The 27,716-nt window shown below is 39.8% G+C and overlaps 1 protein-coding gene across 1 annotated transcript in view; it reads right to left on the bottom strand.

Annotated features, from left to right (window-relative positions):
• LOC131269152 (carbonic anhydrase-related protein 10) overlaps positions 1-27,282 on the bottom strand; it is a 39,233-nt gene extending 11,951 nt beyond the window's left edge. The window contains exons 1-3 of the mRNA XM_058271480.1: positions 27,231-27,282; positions 9,402-9,449; positions 838-974 (exon numbers count right to left, since the gene is read on the bottom strand). Coding sequence (XP_058127463.1) covers positions 838-974; positions 9,402-9,449; positions 27,231-27,282 — 237 coding nt within the window. The remainder of the gene's footprint in view (positions 1-837; positions 975-9,401; positions 9,450-27,230) is intronic.
• Positions 27,283-27,716: the final 434 nt, after the last annotated feature.

Genomic DNA, 27,716 nt, shown 5'->3' with positions numbered 1-27,716 from the left:
ATGTTATAAAGAAAAACGAATGATAAATGATCTAGAATTGCTATTTGAACGAAGATTCAAAAGAACTATTTATACCACAAGCTATATAAAGCAAATCAAATTGTGGGCAGAACGCAACCCATTAACAACTATGTAATTACAGCTTTTTCCGAGATATGATATGTTTTGGGCTATTTAATTTCAACACTTGGTAGACAATGCTATGAAATGCCATTAAATATTCTTCCAATCTCAAATGAAAGTTTGTTTTGTTTTAACAAGGCCAGAATTATTAACTTAATTAAGACCAGTATTACTTAAGTACTTGATTTTGGCACTTGATACATGTCTGCTTGATTGCCATACTTTATTTTGACATTTGTTATGTTTTCGGGCATGATAAGCTTTATACTACCTCTTTTGTAAAATCTTATTGAATAACGTGAAATTTACTGGATGAATCAGACACGGCAATGACCATATTCTATTATTTTAATGGTTAAGTTTTGTGGCTTATATCATTCAACACGTTGACTGCTATGTCACCCAAAAGTGGTTGACAGCAGAAATAAGTTCTAAAAAGTTATTGACCCATAAATAAATGAAAATTTAACATAACAATTATAGTAATATTTAATATCAATTCTTCGAGAAGCTACATTTGTGCTTTAAATAATCAAATTTTATTAAAAAATATTGTTCTAAAAAAATGGGATAAAAACGTTTGGCAGTCAACGCGGTAAAATAGTGCCTGTTCATTTAACCCAATCGGGGCATCTCTCCAGACATTTCCCGAAACGGATTTTCTCTAAGAAAAGTAAGGTGGGATAGAACGTTGTACTTCTACAGCCTACCTACCTTATGTTTATCGATGTGCAGTGAGCGTAGGTATGGATCGAACAGTAACTTTTCCGGTTCCACATTGATCGGCGATTGGCGGCGTCCTTTGTTGCACATGTTCCACTGCGGATTGATAAGCCCCCAGAATGCCGGACCTTTCGGTAGAAGAAGAGAGAAGAAATATGGATTAAAGTGGATTTTTAATTGTTTATTGTGCAGAAACACGTCGGCCCGGGAGCGTTTCATTTGTTCGCGCGCACGAAAACAAGACGAATTTAGTGACACGCGTAATTAAACTGTTCGATGCAGTGTAATTGTCTACACTGTTCGTGCTAGCTGCGCTCGAGCGGAGGCCACTTCCTCCCGGCGGTGATGAAGAAATTCCGGTACATTAAGGCTGCCGACAGCAAATCGCATCCAGCAGCCAAAACAGCAAGCTAATCGGTGGTAGCAAGGATCAGGTGAAATATCCTTCCATCTTCCCCGAACACCGAAGAACAACGAAAAGAAGCAAATAAGGGGAGTATTGGAATGCTCGCACACGGAGAGGATCGGAAACATCCGCCCTGTTTGACGTGGAATCCTTAGCATCGCAGTGCCGGCGAAGCGGAAGTGCAACCACGGAATGTCGGCACGGAAGCGGAAGCCGGGCACGGAACCTGCCGGGAGCATCATTTAAGAAAGTCAGGATGCCGTGCAAAGGCTGCATCAAGAAGTCAAAATCGTACAAAAAAAGAATGTAGACAAGCGCGACCGGGGCAACGGGGTGGGGTGGGGGGAGGGGGGATGGAGGCGGTGGAAAAGCGTAACGCAACCTGGGCGATTTATTCCGCCCGCTCGAGCGTCCGGATGAAGCCGGAGAGAATCAAAGAATAATTACGAAGTTTTGGAATACCAAATTAAATTCCTTCGTTAGTTGGCATTCTCCACGTGGGCCTTCCTACTTGAGTTTCCATTTCAGCTTGTCTCTGTCTTACCCACACACACACACAGCCGCGCTTTCCATTTAGACAGCTCTTCCTCTGTTTATTTCATCGCGTATCGAATGTGGCGAAAAGCGTTTGATTTAGGTTCCGGGTCGGTTCTCGTTGCGCTGGCAACCGACGCGACCTGCTCAAAGGATGCCCCATCCTCCGGGGCAAAGATGGCGGCGGCCTTCTCCCACTGGATCCCATACCCATTTTCCCGTGCTTCCGTCAGGCAGATCATTTCCCGCTCTCTTCCCTTGATGTTCAAAGTTCGTCGCTCGCAAGCTTCAACCAATTTCCCTTCCCGCGGTACGCTCTGTTGGTGGTGAAAGGTAAACTGGGATGGATTACTACGCGACCACCAAATACTCTGGGTTACCAGAACCAAAAAAAAAAGAAATAAAAACAAAAAAAGAGATGAAAATAAAAGATGAAAATAGCGCCGATATCTTCGCACACCGACAGTCGCGACTTCGATATTCCGCACATTAGCATTTACGCGATTTCTAAGTGGTGTTATTGTTTTACGGTTTGCGCATCAAAAAGGGAAATTAATGGATGTTTTTGCATTATGAGACAATTGTTTCAAGAATAGCAATAACAATAATGAATGCGTCCATCACATTAGCAAATAAAATTGAAACCATATCAGTGTTTTGATGAAAACACGTAACCAGAAGACATTCGTCATTATATTATACAGTGTAGTTTTTTTAAATTGAAATAAATACACCTTGATGATTTTTTGTGCCTTGTTTGTAGTATCATTTATAAAATTCGAGATAAGCAAAAAAATACAGTTTTACTTAAAAAAAAATTATATTAAAAATATATCATGAAGAAAACATCGACAGGATAAAGTGCTCACTTTAGTTTTTCTGTATCTATTATATATTTTAGCTTTTTTGTAACTTGTTTTTGTATTATGTATTTTTTAATAATTCTGTACATTTATAAAAACTTCTAAAACTAAAAATCATCTAACTTTTATATTTCAATCTCAGTTTTACGAACGCAAATCAAACTAACATGAAAGATCTCAACAGTGCCAAACAAAAAAAAAACAAAAACAGCACATTAGAAAAATGCAATAAAACTATATTTATGTTGCACAAAACAAAGATTGTCCAAAACTTTCGGTTTTACGTAGAATAATAATTTATCGTAGCTCTTTCTGGGTTCTCAATAACATTAATCTACTTTTAGACAAAATAATGAGCATTCACTGATAAAAGTGGAAAAGTACGTTGGCGCTAAAAAGGAGCTTTTTAAATTTCCTGAATTAAAACTGAAATTGGAAGAGAAATTGTAAGTAAAGAAGGCTCGTTAAAACTGCATCTATCTTTATAATTAACACGTTGACTTCTATGTCAACCAACAGTAGGTGACAGCAGCAATTAGTTCTAAAAAGTTTTTCACCCATGAATAAATGAAAATGCAACACAAATACTATCGGAATATTAAAAACAATTTCTTCGGGATGCTGAATCTTAGGTTGGCCTTCGAAAACCATTGGTTTAACAAATGTTATAAACACATTTTATTAAAAAACATTGTACCAAAGAAGTGTTCTAAAAACGCTTGGCAGTCATCGTGTTAAAGCTAAACATTTTGACATTGGGGTTTCAAGGCAATATGAGAGTAAACATTAAACAATATGACAGACAATATAGAAAATGGTGATTTTGCAGGTCACCAGGGAAAACAAATGAATGGATTTGTCGCGTGCACCTGGAAAGATTTGACGCGCATTTTGTAAGACCGATCGAGCAAAACCCAACGCATTCCGCCGTGGATAAGCATTATTGGGATTCGGTTTCCTGGTTGGCAGCTTGGAGCCGGTTGGTGACCGTGAATTAAATCTTCTGCTCTGCCCAGGAACGGTCCGGAGTCGAAAGGCTTTGGTTTGCTGTAAAATGCCAACCCAACCGGAGTGGGGATCCTCCTTCGGGCAAGAATCATTCGCGAGATGAAACGAGCTGCGACTGCGAGACGCCGGTCTGGTGTGGAGTTGAATGGAAATTTATCAATTCCATTTGTTTGCCACAAGTCAGACCCGGAATGGAGGATGGGAAGAGTAAAGCGGACGGTCTGGTACCGGCCGGTGCGGACGTGCAATATTATATTTTCTGTCGATGGTAGGAATTTTAGCTCCTTTCCGAAAAGATTCATTCAATTGGCGTCCAGAGTTATGTGCACGGGTGCAGCCGAAAAGGGAACGTCGTCCTGATTCATCCGCGGGAAAGCCTCAGTGGTGGTGGTGTTCGTATGGACGGAGCGCTGGAATGTGTGTTTGTTTGTACTTCGTTGTCTAGTCCTATGATTTTGGCTCTTGTTTCCCTCCAACCTGCTTTTTCCATCGCATCCCGTTGTGATGTTTTATTTTCCTAGAACACAAAACTTTGAAGGACATACATTGAAACACATTGCGAAAACGCGCGTTCGGTAACTCCGGACAGCGTAAAATAGCAAACGTGGAAGGAAAGCCACCGGAAACCGAAACTTGGTTTCATTCCGAGTGATTATAAATACAATTGTCGATGAAAATTTAAATTCACTGTGGTTTTCTCCTCTAGCAAAGCGGAAAAGAGATAGTGTAAAGCGTTAAACTAAACGAAAGAGCGTAGTTTTGATTTTCAAAAGTCTTTAAAGATTTCATTTCTTGTTTCATAGACTATTTTGATTTTTTTTTTAATGTATTTATTTTATTTTTTATTTTACAATATGAGGATAGTAACTTTTGTTAAAGATTTGAATCAGAATGAACAATCATCACCATGATTTTTTAATGTTAGTTATTTTGTGATTAGAAAACGTGAAAGATGAGTTGTTTATCAGCACAGAGATTTGCTTTCAAAAGAGTGAATGAATGACTGGAAAAGTCACTAATGGTCACAGAGGTTTAAATCCAGGAATTTTATAACAATATATGTGAACGAAAAAAACATGCCGAATAAGTGTTTGAGCATTATTCACCTATTAATTTGCAAAAGCATTATTAACACACTTCGTTCTTATATAGTTTATCTTATCTTTCGATTACTCTTATAGATTTCGAATCTAGGGTTGCAAATCTCTGATTCTTTGTATGGATTCAAAAGTCTGTAACTCGACTAGTAACTCTTTTACTCACTCTTGGGACTTGAATCTCTCCTTGGAAATTGAACCGGTGTGCACTAACGATATTGTTGATGCTACATGGTTGTGTTTGACTGGTTTTAAGGGAATGTTTAAAGACATAATTAACGACTCCTTCACATATCTTCATTCACTTTGAGGTTTTACACCTATCTATAAAAGGTTTTAGGGATGTTGAAATTATGAAAACTGTTTATGGTGCAAAAAAAAAGCTTCAATAAAATCAAGTTGATTTAGTACACTCAAGTCAAAACATTAATAAAATATGTTTATGTCTGTTAGTTGTTGGAAATGCTACTTGGAATACACTCCTTTAAATGTGTGAAGTAGATATATCTTAGTAATCTGCCAACGCCCACATTCTCAGTCGTAACCAAACACAAACACTTTCATCAAACGATGAGTGTGATAGCAGAATGAACTCCACGTGAATACCAACATGTTTTTTTTTTGTCTACCTGAAACGAAAACGGAGTGCAAAATGTTACCGAACGAATGCTCGTGGCAAGTGTAAACATATCAGAAGCAAAACATCTTTTTTTTTAATCCAATGGCTACACTGCTTTCAAAACCACACCAGGGTTGGGTTCGGAAAACTCTAAGTATCCAAGCACCACCACACCCTTCCCCTTCATCCCACAACTCCCCATTCGCGAAATCTCTTCAGACTGAAGCATTTGTTGATAAAGATGCCTCCGGTGCGATAATTTCATCGCAACGTTTCATCGCGAAGGTAAATACCACTCGGACATGAGCTTCGGGTGTCGGTGTTTTCACCACGTTCCACCTTGTTCCACGGGGGGATCGCGGGGGCGGGGGGTGAGGAGGGGCTAAAAATAAAGAAGATAAATTGTACCGATAACCGGGTCGCGTTGGACGGGTGTTTTCTGAAACGTAACAACAAAGCAAATGCATCGCAAATGGCGCGTTGCACCTCTTTGCCGGAGGGAAGGGGTGGAGGTTTACCTTCCGCGGAAAGGAAAACTACAAGCAGTTCAAACACATGCTTGACCAACGTGTGGGGAGAGGGAAGGAAATTAGAGGCAGACAGTTCTTTAGGCGCGAGCAAGTGTCGCAAATACAGCTACAGCCGTTGGTGTATGAAGTTTCGATGGAGGCGCCTGGTGTTTGGTGGGGGTGGGAAGGTGGAATGGTAAAGGAGGAAAAAGTGGGGGGAAAACTCGCCAAACACGGTAAGACATATTTGTGCTAGACATGCACAACCGCTTCCAATTCACTCGTTAAACGAATCTTTTCAGGAAATCGACCCTCGATGTTGGAGGCAGGGTGGAGGAACCGGGGGAGTGGAGGGCGCCGTAAGTAAACGGAGTGCTAGCAATCAAGATTGCGCCTGTGCCTGTGCCTGGAACCGAGGAGGGTGCATCCCCCCCCCCGGGCAGGAAGTTGGCGGAGTAAGGATGCCTCTGCTGAAGGATGGCTCAATCCTCGAACAACGAGTGGTGCAGCAGGACGGTAAATTGAAATGATGGGTTGGGCAGCAGCTCAGCCCTTCGTTTTTGACCCGATTGAATGTGTCCGCAAGGGAAGCACTGGAATTCCGCAAGCGATATCCACTAGTATTTTTCAATTTCAGCCGCATCTGTGTTCTACGTTCCGCTATCCATCTGTAGGGACGATAATCGGGCCGCAGGGTAATGTTTCCGGAGTAGAAGTAGCAACCCAACAACGGCGACCCGGCATTGGAGACATTTCGAAACGCTTGCGGTGGCTTACAAGAAAATCCACCTGAAATGATCGGCTTAGTAGAGGCAACATTCGCTGACAAGGACCATTGGCACAGCGTTGGGTACATCATTTCGAGCATGTGGTGGACAAAAAAGCGGGCCGGGCACTGGTCCGATTTCATCTTAAGCTTTTACTATACAGCAGAGTAAACAATCAATTAGGAAGATAATCATGTACTATCTAATTGCTATTTTTCGTTCGAATTTTCTTCGTCTTCGTGTAATAAAACTGTGTGAAAATGGGTTTTATTATAGTATGGAAGCCTGATCTATTACACTTGTTAAAAGTAAGCTATGAACAAAACCACTCCCTTGCTTTTCATGTGTATCAATGAGTATTTTGGATTTAAAAATCGATGTATCAACATGTTTCCAATTTTGTTGCTTTTATACTTTTACTTCCTAATCAATGAAGCTTGATATTCAATGAGATTTAAACTTATTTTAGCTACTTTAAAAATCAATAACTTGCTTCCTTCAGTTTCCTCTCTTACAGTTAGTACTTGACTGTACTATACGTTTCGACTTGAAGTCAAAGAATTTCTTTATTTAACGTACGACTACTTTGCTCCTTATGTACTGAGCGAACTGTGAATAGCATCACCCTGTTTTGAAGCAGTGTTTTTATCATTTCGATTAAATTTGAGCTTTATCCAGTTTATAATGTTATCTTATTTACAGTTGTACAACTTTTTCGCACTTCATAGTTGTATTGTTGTGTTCTGTAAACATTTAATCCCAATAATTCATACGAAAGCAGCATAGCACCACTTTAGCTTTTGTACAGCGTTTCAATCAAATACAACTTGCAATGAACTTTATAAAGATATTAATAGTGAGTAAAGGGCAAAATGTTAATAGATATAAGTTCATCGTTTTAAGTATCTATGCGTCAGGATACGTCGTTAATATCAAAACGGACCATGGACAGGTCTCTGTTCCATGAAAACCCAGTTTAAAAATAACGGTTACATGAGAGAAAAGTATAGCTTACGGTCGTTTAAACGTGAACAATTTAAAGATAAGCTGTAAACCAGAGTAGAATAGCATCACAATGCAGATTTCAACATTAAAGTGTCAACAAGACGTGTGCATTAAACTAGGTTAAGTTCGAAAAACGACTAGGCACCATATGATCTGCGACAGAAAATGTTAGAATTAGCTGTTGGTCCCTGAAAATCATGACAAATTGAACAAATTAGTTTAAAAAATAACAAAAAAGACAAAATAAAATCATGAAGATGTGTTTGATTAAGGTTTTTGTAAAAATAGCTTCAATTGGTTGATAGAAAGTGGTGCTATTAAGATTTCATACTATTTTTATACGATTTAAATGTTCATATGTCAAATGAATACGAATGTGGACCTCTGAAAAGTTGTGAAACTAATTATAATAACATTCGAAACTAGAAACAGTGTAATTAAAATGGATTCTATATTATTTACTTAAGTTTTTGTTGTTTCTGCTTCAGGGCACAGATTTTCGGGATGAAGTATGAAAAGTGAAGAATGACTATACTTTACAAAATCGTTACAACTAGCTTGCAAAAATCATTCATTTGCAAGAACTAATTTTTTCAGGTTTGTATTTTAATTCTTCCCAGTTTTTATCTGCTTTACCGCCGATTAGTCCAGATTTTTCTCCCTTGCAAATTAACCAGTTTATTATCAATTCCGTTACGTGTTTTTTATTACTTTATTATTCCGACAAGCAGAGCACACCAGCAAGCGTGGACAGTGTGTGGAAATAATTATATAAATCAACGAATATACTACTCCAGACTACTACACACGGTTCTCCTACGTCTCTCACTCGACACGCTCATATAAACAGCAGGCCCAGACGGACCATCTTTACCGTTTCGGTGTTTATGTTTGATTTGAGTAGTCATCGAAGTCAGTGGCAGATGTACCGGTATGGTCTGTTTATATTATCGCCCGCCCCACTCTCGACCATACTCATTGTAATTGTGTGTGTGTACGTGTTTGTGTATGCAACAGTGGGGTGTAAGAAAGTGGGCACAGTGAAAGGAAGGTTTCTTTACGAGCGAATTCCAGCGCGCTTGCATTTAGAAAGAGTGAATTCGCTTTTGTCGGTAAGGATGGGCCACTTACATCTACCACGTATGCAACAAAAAAAACCACCCATTCCTCGTGTACTTCGCCACGAGTACCTCGCCCCCATTCCACCATCAACCATATTGATAGCGTGACAGGCGAAGAATGGCATAGGTGTCGGACGTCCCCGGTGCCCGGTTGCTCCTCAGTGATACACAACATCACGACCAGGACAACAACAACCGAAACGACAAGGCAAACGGCGACACCGACCCGATGGTGGCGACAGCGACTGACGTGTAGTGGTGGCTATTATTTGCAGGATTTTGATGGGCGTGAAGCGTCTCCTCCGGCTTGCGCTACCCTTTTTCCCAACGGTCGCTAAGCGTGTCCGGCGATTGTAAAAGTGGGATGAGCACCGACATACCTACGAAGGAGGAATATGCCGGGGTAGGAAAGCCCTAGAAACGATTTTTCCCGCAAGTACCGCAAAATAACAGTCAAACGCGGAATTGAAATTGACTGCGAAGTGGTTCAAACTGGAAGCTCATCACATATGCACCAAGCGGTTTTGCTCGATGACTTTGGAAAAAACAGCGGATATAACTATAATCAAACAAAGGAGTTTGAAAATATATTGATTCGGCAGCATGCGGTCGTTCTCCAAACTTACCTGATATACCATCATACGTCCACCATTCTTCCCAGCTGCCCTCGATTTCTGCAACATGAGAAAAGGGAAAGGTATTTATCAGTGAATAGGATATTTTATCAGTGTGTCAGAAAATGAATCATTATAACATATACAACTATACAGTAGAATTATCTAGAATTGAAAAATATTTAACATTTGTTATTTTTTACATTTACCGCCTAAGGAGAATAATCTACAATGGTTACCAATAAATCAGTCACATGTGACAAGTAAGGTTGTGACAGTATTTCATATTTCAAACCATGAACACAGTGCTTCCTTTTGGTTAGTCCTTCCGAATGACAGTAATAAACTTCTTCTAGCAATTTATGATTAACAAATTGCATATTTTTCTTAACTAGCTGTCAAATACTAGCTTTTGCTTCAAATTGAACTTCAACTTCAGAACTTTTCACTAACGAATGGCAAAAAGTTGGTTATGGAGTTAATAAGAAACTTGAAAGGGAAACAAACAAAGGAAAAGTTTAGTAAAGCGGCATTTTACTGATATTGTGCATTTTAAAAAAGGCAACGCAATTGAAATGGCGGCCTTCCATTAAAATTAATAAAATTTTAATGCAACATATACAAGAGTTTAACTTAACTTTGTCGTATTTGTTCCGAAAATTAAACATGTTTTCTTGTCAAATATCTGCTTTCAAATTGCTGAATAACGAGACAACAACTATCTGCCCTTTTTTGACAATTTTTTATCTTACATTCGCCACTGATTGATCTAAAACCCTAGTCTCGTGAATGTCGGCCTGAATCTAGCAGCAAAATTTCATTTTTGCTTCGTAGCGATAATTTACGATTCCTTTATGAGTTAAAATGAGGTACACAATATTCAAAAACGTCTCGAAGCTGAGTCATTTTAATAACTGAGCGTTCGCCAGCCAAGCATTGATATGATTAAATAATTTGCTTAAAGGACTAACTTCAAATATAACTAGAGAACTTAACTAACAGTAAAACAAGCAATAAATTATGTGTTAAAAACTTCAACATTCAGCGAAAATAAATCAGCATCTTTGAAATAGTTGAAACCTCAAAATTGAAATATTTTTTCCAGTGTTTTAAGCAACTTTACTGTTTAGAAAATTGTTGCTCTTTTTAAAAAGGATTTAATTATACTTTTCAAATATTAAACCATTGCTTGAGATATCCAACTCGCACTTTGGTTCAGGTGGATGGTTCAGGGTTCAGGAAGTCTAGTTCTAAAGATGAAAAACCTCCATGTTCTAGCTTCTGCGGAATTTGGTTTCCTGCCCTTTTTTGTCATGTTTAGTTTGTGCAGTGCTGCACCTGGTGGCTGTTTCATATCGTTGTCAGCTGTTTCGAGCACCAAGCTGACTAGGCAACGTTGTTCATCTTTTCTGTATCTTTTCTTTATTCGCTCGGTCGGATTCCCACTTGAAATCGCTCACGAGAAAGTCAGGAGCATTTCTGCCGATTGGCATTCTTTCTTGGCTGCTAAACATCCGCTGGCGATGAAAAACAACCCGGACGATGTGTTTTATTTTTTAATCCTTTGTTTTCACTTTATCAGAATTGAGAAGTTGTGAAATTGAACAAATAAATAAAAGAATTAGATAAAGAAAAGCTACTTCATCAGCAGTAAGCCGATCGCAACCATAAGGACACCGCAATGGACAGTCGCCAACCAATGTCCACAGCTCCAGTCCATCCTTGCCGTAATAGGAATCTCCTCGTTGCAATGATGCAGCAGTTCGCGATACGACGTTGGGTAATAATATTCCTTTATCAGCGCGTTCCATTAAACGAACAGTGTGAGAAAACCCGCACGGCCGCGAAAGTGCGGGAAAAGTTGGCCCTCCTCGAAGCAGCTTTGCTCGGGTTATCTCGCACGGTACTTGAAAAACTCAATCACCGGCTCGTAACGCTCATTGCTGTTGCAAAACTCTTCACCCATTAGTCGTGACCGTCCCCCCTGTCCCCCTCGGCCATTGGGGGTAAATCGAGCAATCGGCTTGGGGAAGAAGGTCTGGCGCCGGTTTCCATTTGGACGGACCATCATCAGCTCGATGGAAACGCTCAAATTTCCGCTCAAAGGCACAAGGGTATCGTGCACAGTGGGAGCTGTCCTAACACCAGATTGAAGAAGTTTATTCTTGGTTCTACTTTTCTGCTCCTAAGTTTTTTTATATTTAGGTTTCTCTCTTGTAGCCTTCTAACGATCTAGTTAATGAATAAATGTGACGCGTAAACTTGATCAAAACATGATATACCCAATACATAAAGAAATTAAGAGAATCGAAAAACACACACGGTGGAGTTTAAAAATACTGTCGAGTTCATTTGTTTTGTGCAATCACTTTTGATTAAATGTGTTTATAAACCAATTTCTAAGAACCGATTTTGTTACCTTGTATGTGGGCTATCTATGTGCACTTAAAGTGTTAGACTTAGTCATTTTTCGTTTTGAGCCGATATGAAGTTCCAAACTCGAATAACAAATGCATAAACAATTTATTTGATTTCGTTCATTAAAGAAAGACACCTTCTGTGCAAATTTTAAACTGGAAGAATAGCAAAATCTTATTTGAATTTGACAAGTCACGTCGAAAAATGAGACACAAATAGTTTTATCTTGTTTCTGTATCTTGTGTGTGAATCAGATAAATTGATAAAGGATTTATTCATAAGCAAAATAATGTCTTTGCTTGGTTTCCAAAAAACGTTAGTTTGATAAACTTTATAATAGTATTTTGTCAAAAACTATTGTTTCATTAACATGGCATTTAAGAACATTCAGTACAATCGTTTTTGATTGAATTTGTATGTAAAACAAAAATTAGCACTTGTTTTTAAACCAACGACAAATAGACTAAGCTTCCTTAAATATCATTTTTTTATTTCTTCTAAAGCTTACATTTATATTAGTGCAATATTCAATTTGATTCAGGGCAAGTGCCGGATTGCCTGTCACCTACTTTTGACAGTAAAACATTAATGCAGTAAAACAGCGAGACAACCAACCTTTGTAACACTTGGTCTACTAAGCGTTTTTCAAACATTTGTTTAGTACAACCATTTTAACAAAATTTGTCTATAAAACAAATACTTTGACTTGTTTTTAAACAAGTAAAAAGGTAGGTTAAGCTTCCCTAAGGGCAAATTAGTACATTTACCATAGCCTTCCACTATATTAGAACAATAATAAAAAAGTAGACAAGTTGTTATGTAGCAGAAGTAAAACGTATTTTTTTAAACAGACTCCTTCTACTTTCTCCCCAGTTGTTCACTGTGCGCAATGACGTGGTTACAAATCGCGGCGTTTGTTGTCCAGTGTTTCTCGAAATCGTACGGCATAATCAGTTGTCGAGGATGAGAATGGAATAAAGGAAAGGGACGATAGAAAGAAAAGCAGCCTTTAAGACGAAACGGCGACGATTATCAACACTTTGCTCTTCTTTAGTTTCGAGCGGTTCTGGTAAAGCGTAAAACGGGCCAGCCAGTGGAGCATCGGTACACTCGCCATAAAGTCACGTGTCGTCGATTGCAGCTGCTCATCGAACGTTCTGGCGATAGATTCTCCTGGGGACGGGCTTCAGATAATGTATCACTTAGGGGGGGGGAAACGACTCTTGGGCGCTGCGTATCTTGAGCCCTTGTATTTGATACGTTTCTAAATTCTTTTCTCCTGTAGTCGTTGAACCATCACTCCAGTGCAGTTGTAGTCTCCCGAGGGGAACATCTTTCTACTAGTTTACGCTCCTCTACAATTCCTTCCCGTTTGCGGCAATCGGGAACTACAATCCGCACTTTGTTTTTTTCGCTATCAGTATCTCTTCTGCTCGTCACGCACCCCCAACAGTGTGTTCGTACGGAAATTTGTCACCTCCGTGTCATCCTCCGCTTGGGGTGAATAAGATGTCGAACAGCGAACAGCCGGGAGTTGCCTATATCTCTCTCGGGGTTGAATTCCATCCAGAGCCCACGTGCGCGGAAGGAAGATGCCACCCATCCCTAATCACCACCTCACCCTCCGCCACACCGGTAATAGCTAAATGATAGTCGAGTGTCACCGTATCACCGGGTCCCTTATTCAAGACGATGTCATCGATGGCGGCAGAGCACAACGACATTCCCGGATGAAAGGCACCGCCTTGGCGTCGCCATCATCTGCCGACATCGAGAACGCGCGACGCGGGTGGAAGGGTGCAGGGAGTGGAAGGAGAGAAGAAAAAAAAAACAAATCAAAATAAAAGATACACAGCGGGAGTGGAGCAACGTTCTGAATAGCGTCGCTGTACGTTGGTATGGAATTGACCGATACCATGCAGCGATGTTAAGGATACGGAAATACAAACATCCTTCTAGCACGTACACACACTTATACACATGAAGGCACACAAAAACTCACATCCTCAAGGAGAAGACTTTGCGACCGATTGAGAAAAATTTATGGAGGGAAGAAATATTTCGGCGTCAAAATGTCTGGCGCCATGATTATTTTATTACGCCCCTTCGCGAGTCGTCTTCGCTCGACAGATTTTCCCCTCCCTTGCCCCTCCTTTCCCCAGGCTTTCTTTCTCATTTATCTCCCAGGCTCTTTCCATACTTCACCCTACTTTGGCGCTTTGACTATAGCTTTATCATGGCGATGAAATAAGCAGGCCCTTGTCTTCACGGGGTTTTTTTTCTCGTTCTCAGGACACCGCGAGGGGTGGGGGGGTGTGGGAAAGGGTGCCTTTTGCTTTACTTTATCCATCTTGCTTGTTTTCTCTTGCTCTTTCCCGCGCACCAATCGCACGTCATATCTTTCTTTCTTTCTTTCTTTCCCTATCGCTTCGCCAAAGTGCCCAACCGGTTTTTCCACGCTTTCCCCCTCCCCCCCCCTACCCGTGGCGCTCAATCAGGTGCCTGGAGCGTTCAGCAATTTTCAAGGGGAGTGGGGGGTTTTGGCAAAGTGATTTTTGCTCCCTGACCTCTGGCACACAGCCCGTGCGATAGGTAGCGTGCTTTCACATTGTTTCTGCTGTTTTGGGTTTTTCCTTTTACCATGATTTTTTTTTGTCTTATGTACTGGAATACCTACGAGGGTGAATGGAATGGGGAAGATAATTTTTGTTGTCGTTAGGAACCACTCCCGCCCGTAGGACGCGTCTTTAGCCGTGTGGATACACTCGAGCTAGCGAAGGTAAAGGCAGTAAAAAGGATGGATAGAGATGTGAGCACGCCGCCTGGAAAGGATTGAGCTGGAGGAACGGGCATGAAACAGTAAGGTTTCGTCTAATTATATTTTCAGGTTCCACGTTTTACATCAATTTGACAATATAATATTCGTAAAGGGGAATTATCACCCGATGACAGTATAAGAGAGCCTGTTGGTGGTTGATGAGATTAGGGGGATCTGCGATATTAAAACCGCTTAGTAATAGAAAAATTAAAAAGGTACCTTTTGGATTAAGCTCGTAATTCGCTAAGAAATCAACGAAAGAAGAAAAAGAACAGAAATAATTTGTAAATTGAACGGATCAACACAACTTTCAAATATATTTCATTCGGAAAGAAAGTTATGATTGTTTAAGAAAACGTTGTTACAAAAGCAAAAAATGTGGAAAACATTTTTTTTGGGAAATGTTTAACATTTTGAGACAACTTTGATACTAGGCTACGTAAAAGAGTGGATGAAAAAACGAATGTGCTCAGAGAAAGCTACATGTATTCGTATTAAGTCTAAACTACACAATACAAATCTTTACGCAACAATAAATTATTACAAAAAGTTTTGTAATCCACAAAATTCTGGATATCGATGTCGATTTATTTTGTTTTAAAAAGTAATAGTGTGAGGCAAATATTTTCCTATAGTTTTTATTTGAATATTTCTATGTTATGTGCTTGGACGAAGTAGTTTAACTTTAGGTTTACTTTTAGACACTTTATGCTTGCACTCTTCTGATTTATGTAACATTGAAGAAAATAATGTCATTTTGTCTCTTGTTTGAATTGGCAGTTAGCTTGGAGCGTCTCCGATTATTCTTTCACAATTAATTACATTTGCTATTGCAGGAACACTTTTATCAAATAAAAAAAATCAGTCAACCACGTATAAATTTTAGAAGTTATAAAACTTTAAGAAATGTTGATTATCTGTACAAAATCATTTGATGTAGTTTTGAATTTACTTTCAAAGAAAATGATGATTAATGCTATGGTTTTTTTCTGTGTTTGAATTTGTTAACAGTGTATTTTGTTAACACTGTTAACAAATTCAAACACTTTTAAGTGCAGTCACAAAAATACTTGTTCCTAGGAAAATTTAGTAATAACTGAAATAATGTGTGTTATATTTTAACACATCTATTGTACTTGTACGTAAGTAATTAAAAACTATGACAATTAAACTTAATAGGGGTAAACCCAACAGTTTATTTATTTGTTACGTCTTTATCAATTCTTCGGCGCTCGTAACAGGCTGTATCAAAACAGTTCCTATACCAGATTAGAGAACGTGTGTGATGCCAGTCATGACAAACCGTGCGAAAAAGTCGATCTCGTGGAAACGGCGCAGCGTGTCAAGTGAAAGCCAAGAAACAAAACAAAAAAGTGTGTGTGTGATTCGGGTCCACGCCTCTTATGGCCGACGGCGCAACGAATTGGTTATGAAACGTCTAGCTCAGGTCCCACCCGGTGCCCTTTTCCGGTTCGTTCCGCCGGCACGAGGCATGAACGAAATCGTTCCAATGAGCCAAACGCCTCGAAGGATATTTCATTTCTGTCTTTCCGTTTCCCCTTTTTTTTCGTCACACAACACACAATAACAGAAAAAAAGCGAACCGAAAACACTTCCTCGTTCACTTCTTCCTCCGGTATCGGGTTCGCTCGACCGTCGGAATGCGAACTTCTTGTCGATTGATTCGTTTGCGGAGCAGATTTGGCTCCGGGGTACCATTATTCCGGGAATTCCAAATCCGTTTCCTTTGTTTTTTTTTCGCTTCAATATTTTTGCAGACATGCTATGGCTTGCAAGATGCCGATTGTGCCTAGGAGAAGTATCGCGGAGAATGTGAGCGAAAATATATATTATAAAATAAAATCAATGTTCTATGATAAAAATAAAAAGAAACACACACACCAAGACGATGCGAACGATACATGGCCGAAGCTGAAGTATCCGTGCGACTAATAAAGAAGAAAGACAATTGAACGTGATGGACTGGGAGGGAGGGGGCAAAGAAAACACGACACTGGAAAATAGTGATGTCGTAAATTGGCTCTGCAACACACAACACATTCTCGGCGATTGCAGCCGAATAAAACGAAGAAATCAATCTCCGAGGGTATGTTTCGGGTAGTTTTATTCTGCCATTCTGCAGAAGCAGCAGCAGCAGGCGCTAAACAATGGCCCATGGGACTTTAGAGACTCCCGACGGTGTTGGACTTGTGCAGTGATTTGGTTTATACGAAATTCTGGCAATTCGGTAGATTGGAGAAGCAAAGGTAGATTGAAAAGGAAAAATAAAGTTTGATGTACAAGAAAGTTTGGAATTCTCGAATGTCGAATAAGTAATACACCTGTTCGGAAACAATCTAAAAGCATTGAGAAATACTATTGAAGGGTATTCATGTACTGAGGAACGTTTAGATATGAATGTTCGTTGAGTGAGAAACAAATACGAAACAGGCATTATACTCCGTTAGATGGATTTTGTTATCAAAACTGTTTTCACCTATCAATGCGGTAGTTATAATACTTTTCTGCAGGAATGAGAAAGATAAAGTGGGGCATCATCCCCCGCTTTAAGTGGAAAACTTTTATTTCTCTCATTCGATTGAAGAAAAATAATCCCAATCTTCATACATCGACTTTCTACCCTTTCTTCTATTGTAAAAAAGTAATAATATGACATTAAAACTGTCAGATTGCATTTAAAATATTTTTTTTTATAGAACTCTTCACCACACGTAATTTTCAATTGTGAGAATGAATTTTAACTTCTTATGTTTCAATATTAAATATCGATAACTATTGTACCATGAAATAATTTAGCTGAACTAGTGTCATACTCTATTAATTTCGGTATCTTGAGTGTTTTGCTTTTAAATTTGGGTATCTTGCGTGTTTAGCAGTGTGTTCTTCCCTACATTAGCCGGTGTATCGGTATCGTCCCCTGATGAGGATATTTTTATGTTTGAATCCACTACCACAATATTAAAATTATGAATCCAAGCCTTTTCATTATTTTTAAAGTAACTTATTGAAATACTTGATGCATGTTTGCTTGATTTTTATTTTATTTTATTATTTACGGCATAAACAAGTTTTTCCCCTTCTTGGAACGAAAGAAGTGTTTAGGTAAATCTATTTGCAAACATATTCGGCATATTTTCTGATAAAGTTTCACAAAAAAAGCCGTAAACAAATGACCGACAACGCCTCGTTGCATCAAAGTGACTCATCGCGGTTCCGAATCGAGTAAATAAACCCGTAAGGCGTAAATGTTTATATCTCTAATCATCTCAGCACTTGACGTTTGTCAAAACGCGCGTAAGCCACAGTGAAAACATCTGTTGGGCTTTTGAAGAGAAGGAAACAATTAGAATGAAAACCCGGGTTTGCACTGCATGCGCAAAATGAAAGGGAGAACGCGTCCACAAGGGGATGGCATGCAGGAGCAGGAGGATAAACCAAGTGCTGGCGCCAACGCGACTCTGGCAATTGGCCAATCGCAGAACTCAAACCCCCCACCGGAGCGAGCGAGAAATGGTAGAACTTTTTCCTCGCCTCCCGATCCCGATCGATGCGACAGAGTGGAGAACTCGGTGGCGCCAACTCAGCTCGACCTCCGTCGGGCTCCGCCGTTGCCATGTCCGAGAAAAATACCCTCCGGAGACGGTTGCATCGATTGATTTGCAGACTCACTGGAGCCAGATTCACGGCTGGAGCCCCCGAAAACCGGAATGCAAGGTTGAGAGAGACCTGGTGGGGAGGAAGCATCCGGGGGTAAAAGAGCAGTAAATCAGATATCGCCATTGTGCCAAAGGAGGATGTTATTTTCGGATGCTCGGGCGGTCGCGAACGGAATCGTGACTTACCCGTCGGTGTAAGCACTTTCCGGTTCGATTGCAAAGGGAAAGCCAAAGCGGCACACTATTTTCCGACGAAGAAAAGCCTGAAGTAGCAGCTTAACCTGCTTACTCGTTAGGGGAAATTATAATGCTACTGCTCCATGATGCCACTGTGTACACTTTTTTTCCCTGGAGCAAAACAAAAACCAACAAAGGAAGAACAACTTCTTAAAACCCACCATGCAGCATGGAGGGTAAAGTATTTTGAAATGCTATGTCATAATTGAACAATGAGCAACTAAAGAGGAAGACCGAACTAAAGAAGCGATAAATGAGCAGGTCTGTTTATTTCATTTATCTCTTTTCTAGCAACCCAAATTTTTCAAGTTTACAAAACAAATTTGGTATCTTTCACACTCTCGTGTTTGTTTCTTTCAGCATGACTTGCTTCCCCATTTGAGTCGAGCAAGCACCCAGAAAACACTCGCGTTAATCTTGGCAATAAATAGCAGTCAAGAAAATTACCATTTTATTCCCCAACTCCTTTCCCATGCATGAGTTCTAAGCTGGCGGATAACGTTAGTTTCGAGGCGATAAATCAGTCTTTAGCCAAATAAGACACGCAAAACGGGTTCTTTACACATTCATCCACGCTCAGTTATCGGAAAACCCTACGCTCGTGTGCGTTACGACGCCAGCTCGAAACACAAGCGAAGAAAGCCGAAGACGTGACTCATATTCTATAGATCGACAACAGCGACAGTAGCAGAGATGACAACAAACACCGTAACTGCAAGCGCCAGTCTTCGCCAGCGATGTTCGTAGTGTCCGTATACCGCCGGGAGGAAGATAATAATGAAATACTTCTGCATCATGTCGAAAAACTTCGCTTTGCACTTTTCTCCACAACATGGGTTACTTGGGATATTGTTTGTTATTCTTTTAAGTTAAAAAAATAAAATAAAATTTGTCATCTATTTTTACTCAAGTTTCGTGATATTAAACTCCATGACGAGCTTCATCATCCTCGGGGATGAATTTTTATAACTCTTTTAAATCACTGTCATTCATCAAGCAACAGAGACAAACTAAGAACCAATCACAATATTCAAATTCAGAATCCAGTCAGTTCTAAGATTCATTTGCTCCAAGTCCAATGTTGATGAAAATTAACACTCACTACTCTTGTGCATTTTTTTCTTATACATATTTACCGTGATTTATATGTTTAATACTGTTTTCAACACTTTTTGAACTTTAAGATAAGAAGCTTGTAATTTTTAAAACATGAAGAAAATCATATCAATTGACAACTCGCAGTTGAAACAAATTGTGTATTGACAAATTGCCGAACCAAAAGTGTACGTAGTTGCGAGACGTTGTTGGCATTACATTTTAGTCTGGTATGTGTTCTATTATGATGCTCAGTGCATCAGTCAGTCTGCTTAGTTAAGTTATTCTAATTTTAATATGATTCAAACCATGAGGACAATTTACAAATTACTAGGCGTCTCCATCGAAACAAAAAACTAGGCGTCTCCATTAGTAGGCGTCTCCATTACTCGGCGTCTCCATCAAGACACTAAAAAACACTAGGCGTCTCCATCGAGAAAGAAACATAATTAATGAAATCATGCAGAATAGATTTAGCTATACCAATGTTTTTTTTAATTGCATCTCTAATATGTTACTTAACATATATTGAACATCGACGGCTTCATATCTTTGCCTTGTATTTGTGACGACAAAAATAAAAAAAAAAGTGAAGTTAGAGAATCGAACTGTGAGCAATTTCTGTATTTTCCGTGAATGGTCTACAAAAACTTAATATTTTCCGCTCAAAGGGGGCATATTGCCTTAAATTACATTTTAAAGTTCTTAACTTTGACGAATTTGACTTTCATGTAACGAAATTTCTCATAAACATATCACGCAGAGCACCCGTGATGAGCTTTAATATTTCCAACTCGTTGAGCACAGTTCCGAATTTTGCTCCTCTAAAATATGTTCTACGACAACTTGTGCTACCTACTGCGTGGAGTGGACGACTCCGAAGGTATTCGCACTATTAATCGATCGCAATATAAGATGAAGTATGTGCGCACTCTTGGATGAGGGGGGTGCAGCGAATGTGCCTGGTATCTAGCTCATGCTCCGTCTGCCGCAACGGTTCCTTCTCGCACGACGACGAAAGCCCCCCTTCCCCTCGGTTCCCGGCACAAAAGGTATTCATTCTCGCGGGGCACAAAGTAGAGTAATAAATTGATATCGTTTCGAAGAGTTTTGCTGGTGTTATTCATGTGTCTTTCGGGAAGGACGTAGTCGTCGCTTCGTTTTGCTCGTAAGCTCCGCTTTTTCTCGCAACGGTGCATGCCTTAGGTGGAAAGATCAGCAAAGGCGTTCGGTCCGGGAGATAGCGGGAGAACTGGGGGTGGGGGATGATTGGAATGGAACCGGGTGACAAAAGCTTGCGTACGACAAATGGAAGCACAATGAAGGGAGCCAACCACCCCCCGAAGGCAACCCCTAGCTTTGCCTCAGAAATCCGGCGCGATCGATGATAGCGATTTCGTAAGGTGCAGGCGCAGGAAGTGATTTTGCATTTGATGCGTTGCCTGGCACCACGGAACCGGAACACGCTGCTTGCGTACAGCGACTGCTGGCCCCGGTCGGCACGATTAATGAACGATGTTAAGAAAAGAGGAATGAATAGGAATTAGAACATCAGAATGTATGAAGCGTGGCGTGCGGGGCGTGGAAAAAAAAAGTATATCCATTATCTTTCGCTCCGTGACCGCGGGTGGAACCACATGAACCACGGCTAGCTGCAATGATTTATCAAGAACGAGCATATACATATTCTTTTGCTTACGGAAAATGAGCCAAAAGCATACACAATAATCAAATTATTGTTTTTGCCAGGACTCGCCACTCATTTCTCCCATTTCTTGTTGTCTGTACATCGTTTCGAGCGGTGTTCTATGAGTAGCTACTTCTGCTTTATCTTTACACTGCCATTATATTGTAATGTAAGTTTCAGTATCGATTTTTACAAGTGAAAATTGGTTTGGGCTTGATTCATGAGTGGTGGATCCTTACCAATTTAATTTGATTCAACCTCTTGATAAACTGTTATAGTCACTTTAAAAAAGATTACATTCAAATTAAATTGTTTTTATATCATATAAACAGCTTTATTTAAAAAAAAAGTGAGATCGTTATGATAAATTCCAGAGAAGAAATAAAGAGGAGAACATTATCCCAAAAATTAACTTATAAAACTCAGTAAAATAGTACGACAAAAGTAATTGATTTCTGAAACCACCGAGATAACTCAATGGAAAATGGTTGAAAAGACGACTCACACCAGAGTTTGAAGTAAACTATCCAGCTAGATACAGCGCCGAGCATGAAATATAGAGCACCGAGCGTATAAAAATAAAACAAACCCCGGCTGCCTCAAGATTTTCCCGAGCGACGACACTCCGGTCGCCACAGCAAATACCCGGGAGGAAATCCTGGACTTTAGAAGCCATCGATCATTCATGGAAACGATTACCCACTAAGTAATGGAGTTAATCCATCACAATCGAGTCGTCAACGTCAGGGCAGCCTTTTCACCGCCCTTTTCTGCTCTAGCGACCGGTGTTCCATTGTTTTAGGGGTTTATAAAATTTAATTTAGAAGACATTTGCGATAAACCACTGGCTTTAGGTGTTTTGCGGTTATTGGTGTGTCATTTAGGGTTTATCGGTTCCGCGGGAGAAGTATGAACGGTGTTTCCTTTTAGAACTAGAAAATATAATAATGGTTGAAACGGCAAAAGAAGTGAAAAAAAACTACTGTATAGAAAGAGATAAGAAAGTCAAATTTACACGGTGTCATATAAATATCAGTACATTTTTTTCATCAAGCCATGGGGAAAACATATTTTATATTATATATTACATATTTTTCTAACATTTCACTGTATCTAATTAAACATAAAATAAAATACTGTTTATTAATAATAAAAGATGATAAATTTGTTGAGAGGAAAATATTACATATTTTTCTAACATTTCACTGTATCTAATTAAACATAAAATAAAATACTGTTTATTAATAATAAAAGATGATAAATTTGTTGAGAGGAAAACAGCAAACCTCGAAGAAAAACAACCACAAACTAATTTATACAATTTTAAGAACCTGGAAACTTATCGTAATTATTAGTTATTGTCGAGGAACGAACTCGACAAAGAAAAGTAAACTGAGCCTTGATATCAATGCCTCCAAAAAGGCCTCGTGCAATATATTTTTACAAGACTTGAGATGTCAACCTCCCAAAACAAATGGCAGGTTTGATGGAGTATTAAAAACTTTAACTTAAAAAAGCATAAAAAGCAACTCGCTTACTTTCGACACACCTTGTGTGGCGTGTTGTCATAGGTTCAAGAGTATTCTGAATATTAATAGAAAAGTTTTATGATTAAAAATCATAGCTCTCACCATGATTTGTGGTGATGTATTAAAAATTTGACAAAAAATCCTTATTTTTATCGTAAAACGTGTCAAACAAAGGAAACATATAGGGAAAGAATGATGAGCTTAGCTGATTAATAACTTATAACAGCAAAATTTCCTGATCGCAAGATCTCAACCAAATGCCCATATGTGCTTTCAAATGTAAACAACTAAAACATGTCTCACTTCGGCCCAACTCGATGGCACAACTCTTTAAATTGCGATGGAAAACTAGTAAAAGTCAAGCGTGTCGCATGGAATGGTTTTGAAATTCGTTTGAAGATGATGAAAAAATGTTGGTAGGGGTTTTTTTCCAAAACCAATACTATAATTGATCTCTCATGATGAAGCTAAGATAAAAAAGAAACTCCAATGAAAATTCTACTTTGTGATATGGAATAATTGATGTTTGAATTTGTATGAGAATATATTAGACACCGTGTATTTCTGTCAAACGATGTTTCTTTGTTCGCTCGCTTTAGTTTTGTTTTTTGTTTTCCAAAAGAGTTAAAACGCTACCTGATGAATATAGCTTTACACTTCTTATTGTGGATTAGACCATACATATTTAGACAATGATCCCAATAAGTTAGCCTTAATTTGGAAGCGAGATATTTCTCTGACAATCAACCGACGAACATTTAGCCCAACTTTCCGTTCCTCCGTTTGCTGACAACGTTCGCTAGGCTGAGCTGAGAGTGGAATCAATTTCTCTGTTGTTGTTTGGATTGCTGAATCAGATTATCATTAAGCATGTAGAGCATGTGCGTAGCAAAAGGGGGGAATTGCTCATAAGATGATACGGCAACGACGATCCCGATGCTGGGAGATCGAGCCATCGGAGCAGATCAAAAATCGTACCGTTGACGACTCGCACGGAGCAGAGCGTGCCATCGTCGTACGCGTTGTTGCTTTCGATTTAATCGGATCGATTACGGTCCACGCCAGATTGATAGCCCGGCCCGGGTGGAGGACGGACACCGGATGCACTCGGCAAACGTTCGTGACACACCGTCCATCCTGCGTCCTGCACGCCAGCCTTGTGCCTGTGGTTGTGCGAGAATGTGTCAATCAGCTCGTTTGCGGATGAATTCTAATCAACTTTGCCCGCCATTGAGCATTCGGGTGCGATGGCGATCGGCGTTTTTCCTCCCCGGGCCGGAAACGGTGACGGTGAAGCCCGCTCGCTTTCGAGGATGTGGTGGGTAAAATAAATAAAATATAGCGTGTGCATGCGTACGCCGGAGGTCCGGATGTTGAATGGGGGGGGCGGTCGGTGGCGGAAGTGGGCAGTGGCGAGGCGGTGTGGGCGTTTGCAGCGAGATCACGGCCCGAAACCGACTACCACTTCCGGCACAGTTTCTGGCGTAGTACGAGCGGAGTTTTCGCGCTATGTTCACGACATACCTCGGGTGGAGGAAGGAAGGGGCAGTGCAATGTTGTTACTGGTGCGGTGGTGGATGGTGAAGTACGTCGGATCCATCGGTAGCCCATAGCGCATCGCACTATGGAAAAACAATTCGAACCACGCACGGGTTTTTTTTTACCGCCCCGAAAAAAAAACTGTCAGGTTCCGGGCGATAAATCTCCATATTTAATGAATTTAGTGCGACTTTCCTTTTTGCATCCCTCCCATCCCCCAAACCCCACGTTTGGCGAGAATTAGACGTACCCCAAAACCCTGCGATGCGATGTGACATGCCATAGACGAACAGTTCCGCTATCGATGGAAGTGAAATGTGCATGTACGAACACATCACCACACATGGTGTATTGAAACGCTTAGTTCTTTTCGTAAGTCTGACCAGACTTGCCTCGATTCCTGTGGTTGTTCTTTTCGGACACATTTCACAGCAGGGTTAACGAGCTGTTGACTGAGCGGGGAGAACGTCATTTAGCTGGTAAAAAGTGGAATAACCAACGACAGAGTGTGAGCAAAAAGAGTAAAACCCTTGACACAACCGATGCATTGAACAAGTGTACTCGTTTTAACCACAATACCACATGATTTTCTATCGATTACTAATTCAAATACCTTACTGTCCTTCGGAATATCGGAGAGTGTGTTCATAAGTTTTCGAACTTTTCGTACATCTTTACATTAAGTTGAAAGATTATTTGGTTTTTTCTAGTTGTATGTTTAACCTTCAAGGGTTAAGTTAGAAAGAAGCTCAATTGTTATCATCTAACGCTGTGTTTCTATCACTCTTCTTACTAAAATGTGTCATAGAATTCATCAACGTTCTTTGGTTGATCTCTGAATTTCGACGGGTTATACAGTGGAGTTAGTCTTACAATAATGGGTAATTTTGCTGTATATTGTAAAAATTTATGACAAAAACAAACCGACTTTAGTTTTTGACGATCAGCTTTAAACATGTTAAAGACCATTCCTGTTTATATTTTGTTATTTCTATCATTTGTACAAAGTTTTTAAGTTCGGCGAGCAGTGGAAAGACCTGGTTGGAAGCAGTATTTAAATGAGGGCATGATCTGTTGTTTGTTTAAGTGTTTTGTTGAACGATTTAATATAAGCCGAGAAGGCTACTTGATTGATAGTTTTTAAAACCTGAAACATCTTTCTTAGGATTAACTATTGGCAAAATTTTAGTTATCTTTCACTCGACGTCACATGTGCCGGAATGATCTTTTAACACGTAGAATGTCATTGCTATCATTTTTGATAGACAGCTGTCAGTAGTTTGAAACAGTTGTTTGTAGCAAAACAACTTGGTTTTTTACTAAACGAATGCGTTACCAAATTTAATTATCGCTTATCTAATATTCTGGTAATGTTCTGTCTTATATTCTGTTAAATAGATGTTGTCTTTTTTGCGTTTCTTTCCATTCTCAAAGTAAACAATGTAATGTTGCAATCTTACACGAAAATTCTTTTTGCTTGTCAAACGTCTATGATGTAGCATTTTTTTGTGGTCAGTTTAATATTATTATGTTTAAATTAGCAAGCGCTAAAGCTATGTCTTGGTGGAAGCCGATTAACAGGAAATTAATCTGGTGCTCGGAGTGTTGATGATAACAAGAACGACATCTTCCGATGGTCTATTTCGAGTGAGCTGCTATTATTACCTTCTAGTTTGCCTACAAAAAAGCTAATTTAGACGACATTTCATTGGCATTGACCACATCGGGGAATGGCACGAAGGTCCATGTTTTGCGTCTCAGCAGTTCTTTTACTTCCCTACACCACACTGAAGCAGTAAGGAGTTGTACGCCACCGAAAGTATTAGAAATGCGTTCCCCCAGAGCTCACTTCGAACGAGTTGTGCATGGGTGTGCGACTTGAGCGGATTCTGGCAAGCCGGATATTGGAAAATAAGCCTTCGGTTTTTGGTTTTTGAGCGAGGGTGAGCCACAAGCGGTACCGCACAAAATAAACCAAAACATTCATTTCCGGCACGGCTTGAAGCGTGCTAAATAGAGGTTGGGGACTAGTCAATGAAAGCTGAAGCGACAATGTTGCAAATCTAGCTTGCTAGTGTTTTTAACGGCTCGTTCTAGCATCGATAGTGTAGTAATTTAGAATTGGTTAGACTAGTTCTGATTGCCATCTTTCGTTGGTTTAGAGATAAAGTAAAAGAAATGAAAATAGAGACTTTGTAGTAGAAGTAAGAAATGTTGTTTTCAAGTTGTTAAAAATCCCGCCAACATGTTATATTTCCTACAAACCTATTTCATTTAATTGCAATTGTAATTTTTGCATTTTTGACCACTGATTTCCTCCTTACGTTTACATAAGCTTATCATTATGAGAAAACACTTACACAAATCAGTTTAAATCAAAGAGAGCCAAAGTTATGTTGGTGAGTACACTGCTTATGAGAATGTACTTCTTTGATCCTTTACATAAATCATTAGTTTTGTAGTTGTTGTTTCAAATAAATGGTTTAAATTAATCGAGTAAAGCTTTTAAGATTTCTTATTTGGCACGTTTTTCAAACGTTATGAAAAATATTAAGCATTTGTCAATTAAAAACATCGGGTTTCCCGATACTTTGTTGTTTCATTTGTATGTTATAGAATAGTTCTCATTGAAGAGAATCAAAGTTTGTTTTGTACATGCCTTTCAAATGTTTGCCCTACGACGAGGTTTCTCTGCGAAAACAAGTTGAACCTAGTGACTCTACCGATACTTTATTGACTAACTGTTTGTCAAATTGGCGGCAACCGAACCAAAACAAACCCGTCGGGTTGTTTTCCGAATCCTATCGATTGCGTGTACTCAAAGGTTGAAAAACAACTTACCTTTCCCTAGCACTAGCAGCACGAACACATTTAGGAAGATTGAAGGATGCATGATTAAAAATCTTTCGTCTGCACTGCACTTTTCCTCGACGCACACACACACACACGAGCACGCACACCAAACTCACACAGCACACACACTCACACACACTTACACTACACACTACTTCGCGTTAATCCTGCACCGCAGCAGGATCGCAGACGCATCGAAGGGCACATTAGAAGCACTCGGATTTCGGGTTTCTCTACCGCCCCGCCACTGCACTTCCACTGCCGAGCGCACCCAAGCGTATACTATCTGATCGGCTCGGTTCGATGCACATGGCCTGGGGGGAGGGGGGCGGCTGGGAGGGTTTGTTATTTCAGTTTAGTTTCCACACACCATCAACACATCACGGTTTTCACTGGTTGTTTTTTTTTCTTGTTTTTCTTTTTGCGAAAGCGAAATCAATTCCCTGGGTTTCACGCTTTAATTCCTATCCGCAG

The sequence above is a fragment of the Anopheles coustani genome, chromosome X, assembly GCF_943734705.1.
Source record: "Anopheles coustani chromosome X, idAnoCousDA_361_x.2, whole genome shotgun sequence".
Taxonomy (NCBI): Eukaryota; Metazoa; Arthropoda; class Insecta; order Diptera; family Culicidae; genus Anopheles; species Anopheles coustani.
This window is presented reverse-complemented; position numbering and strand designations above follow the sequence as displayed.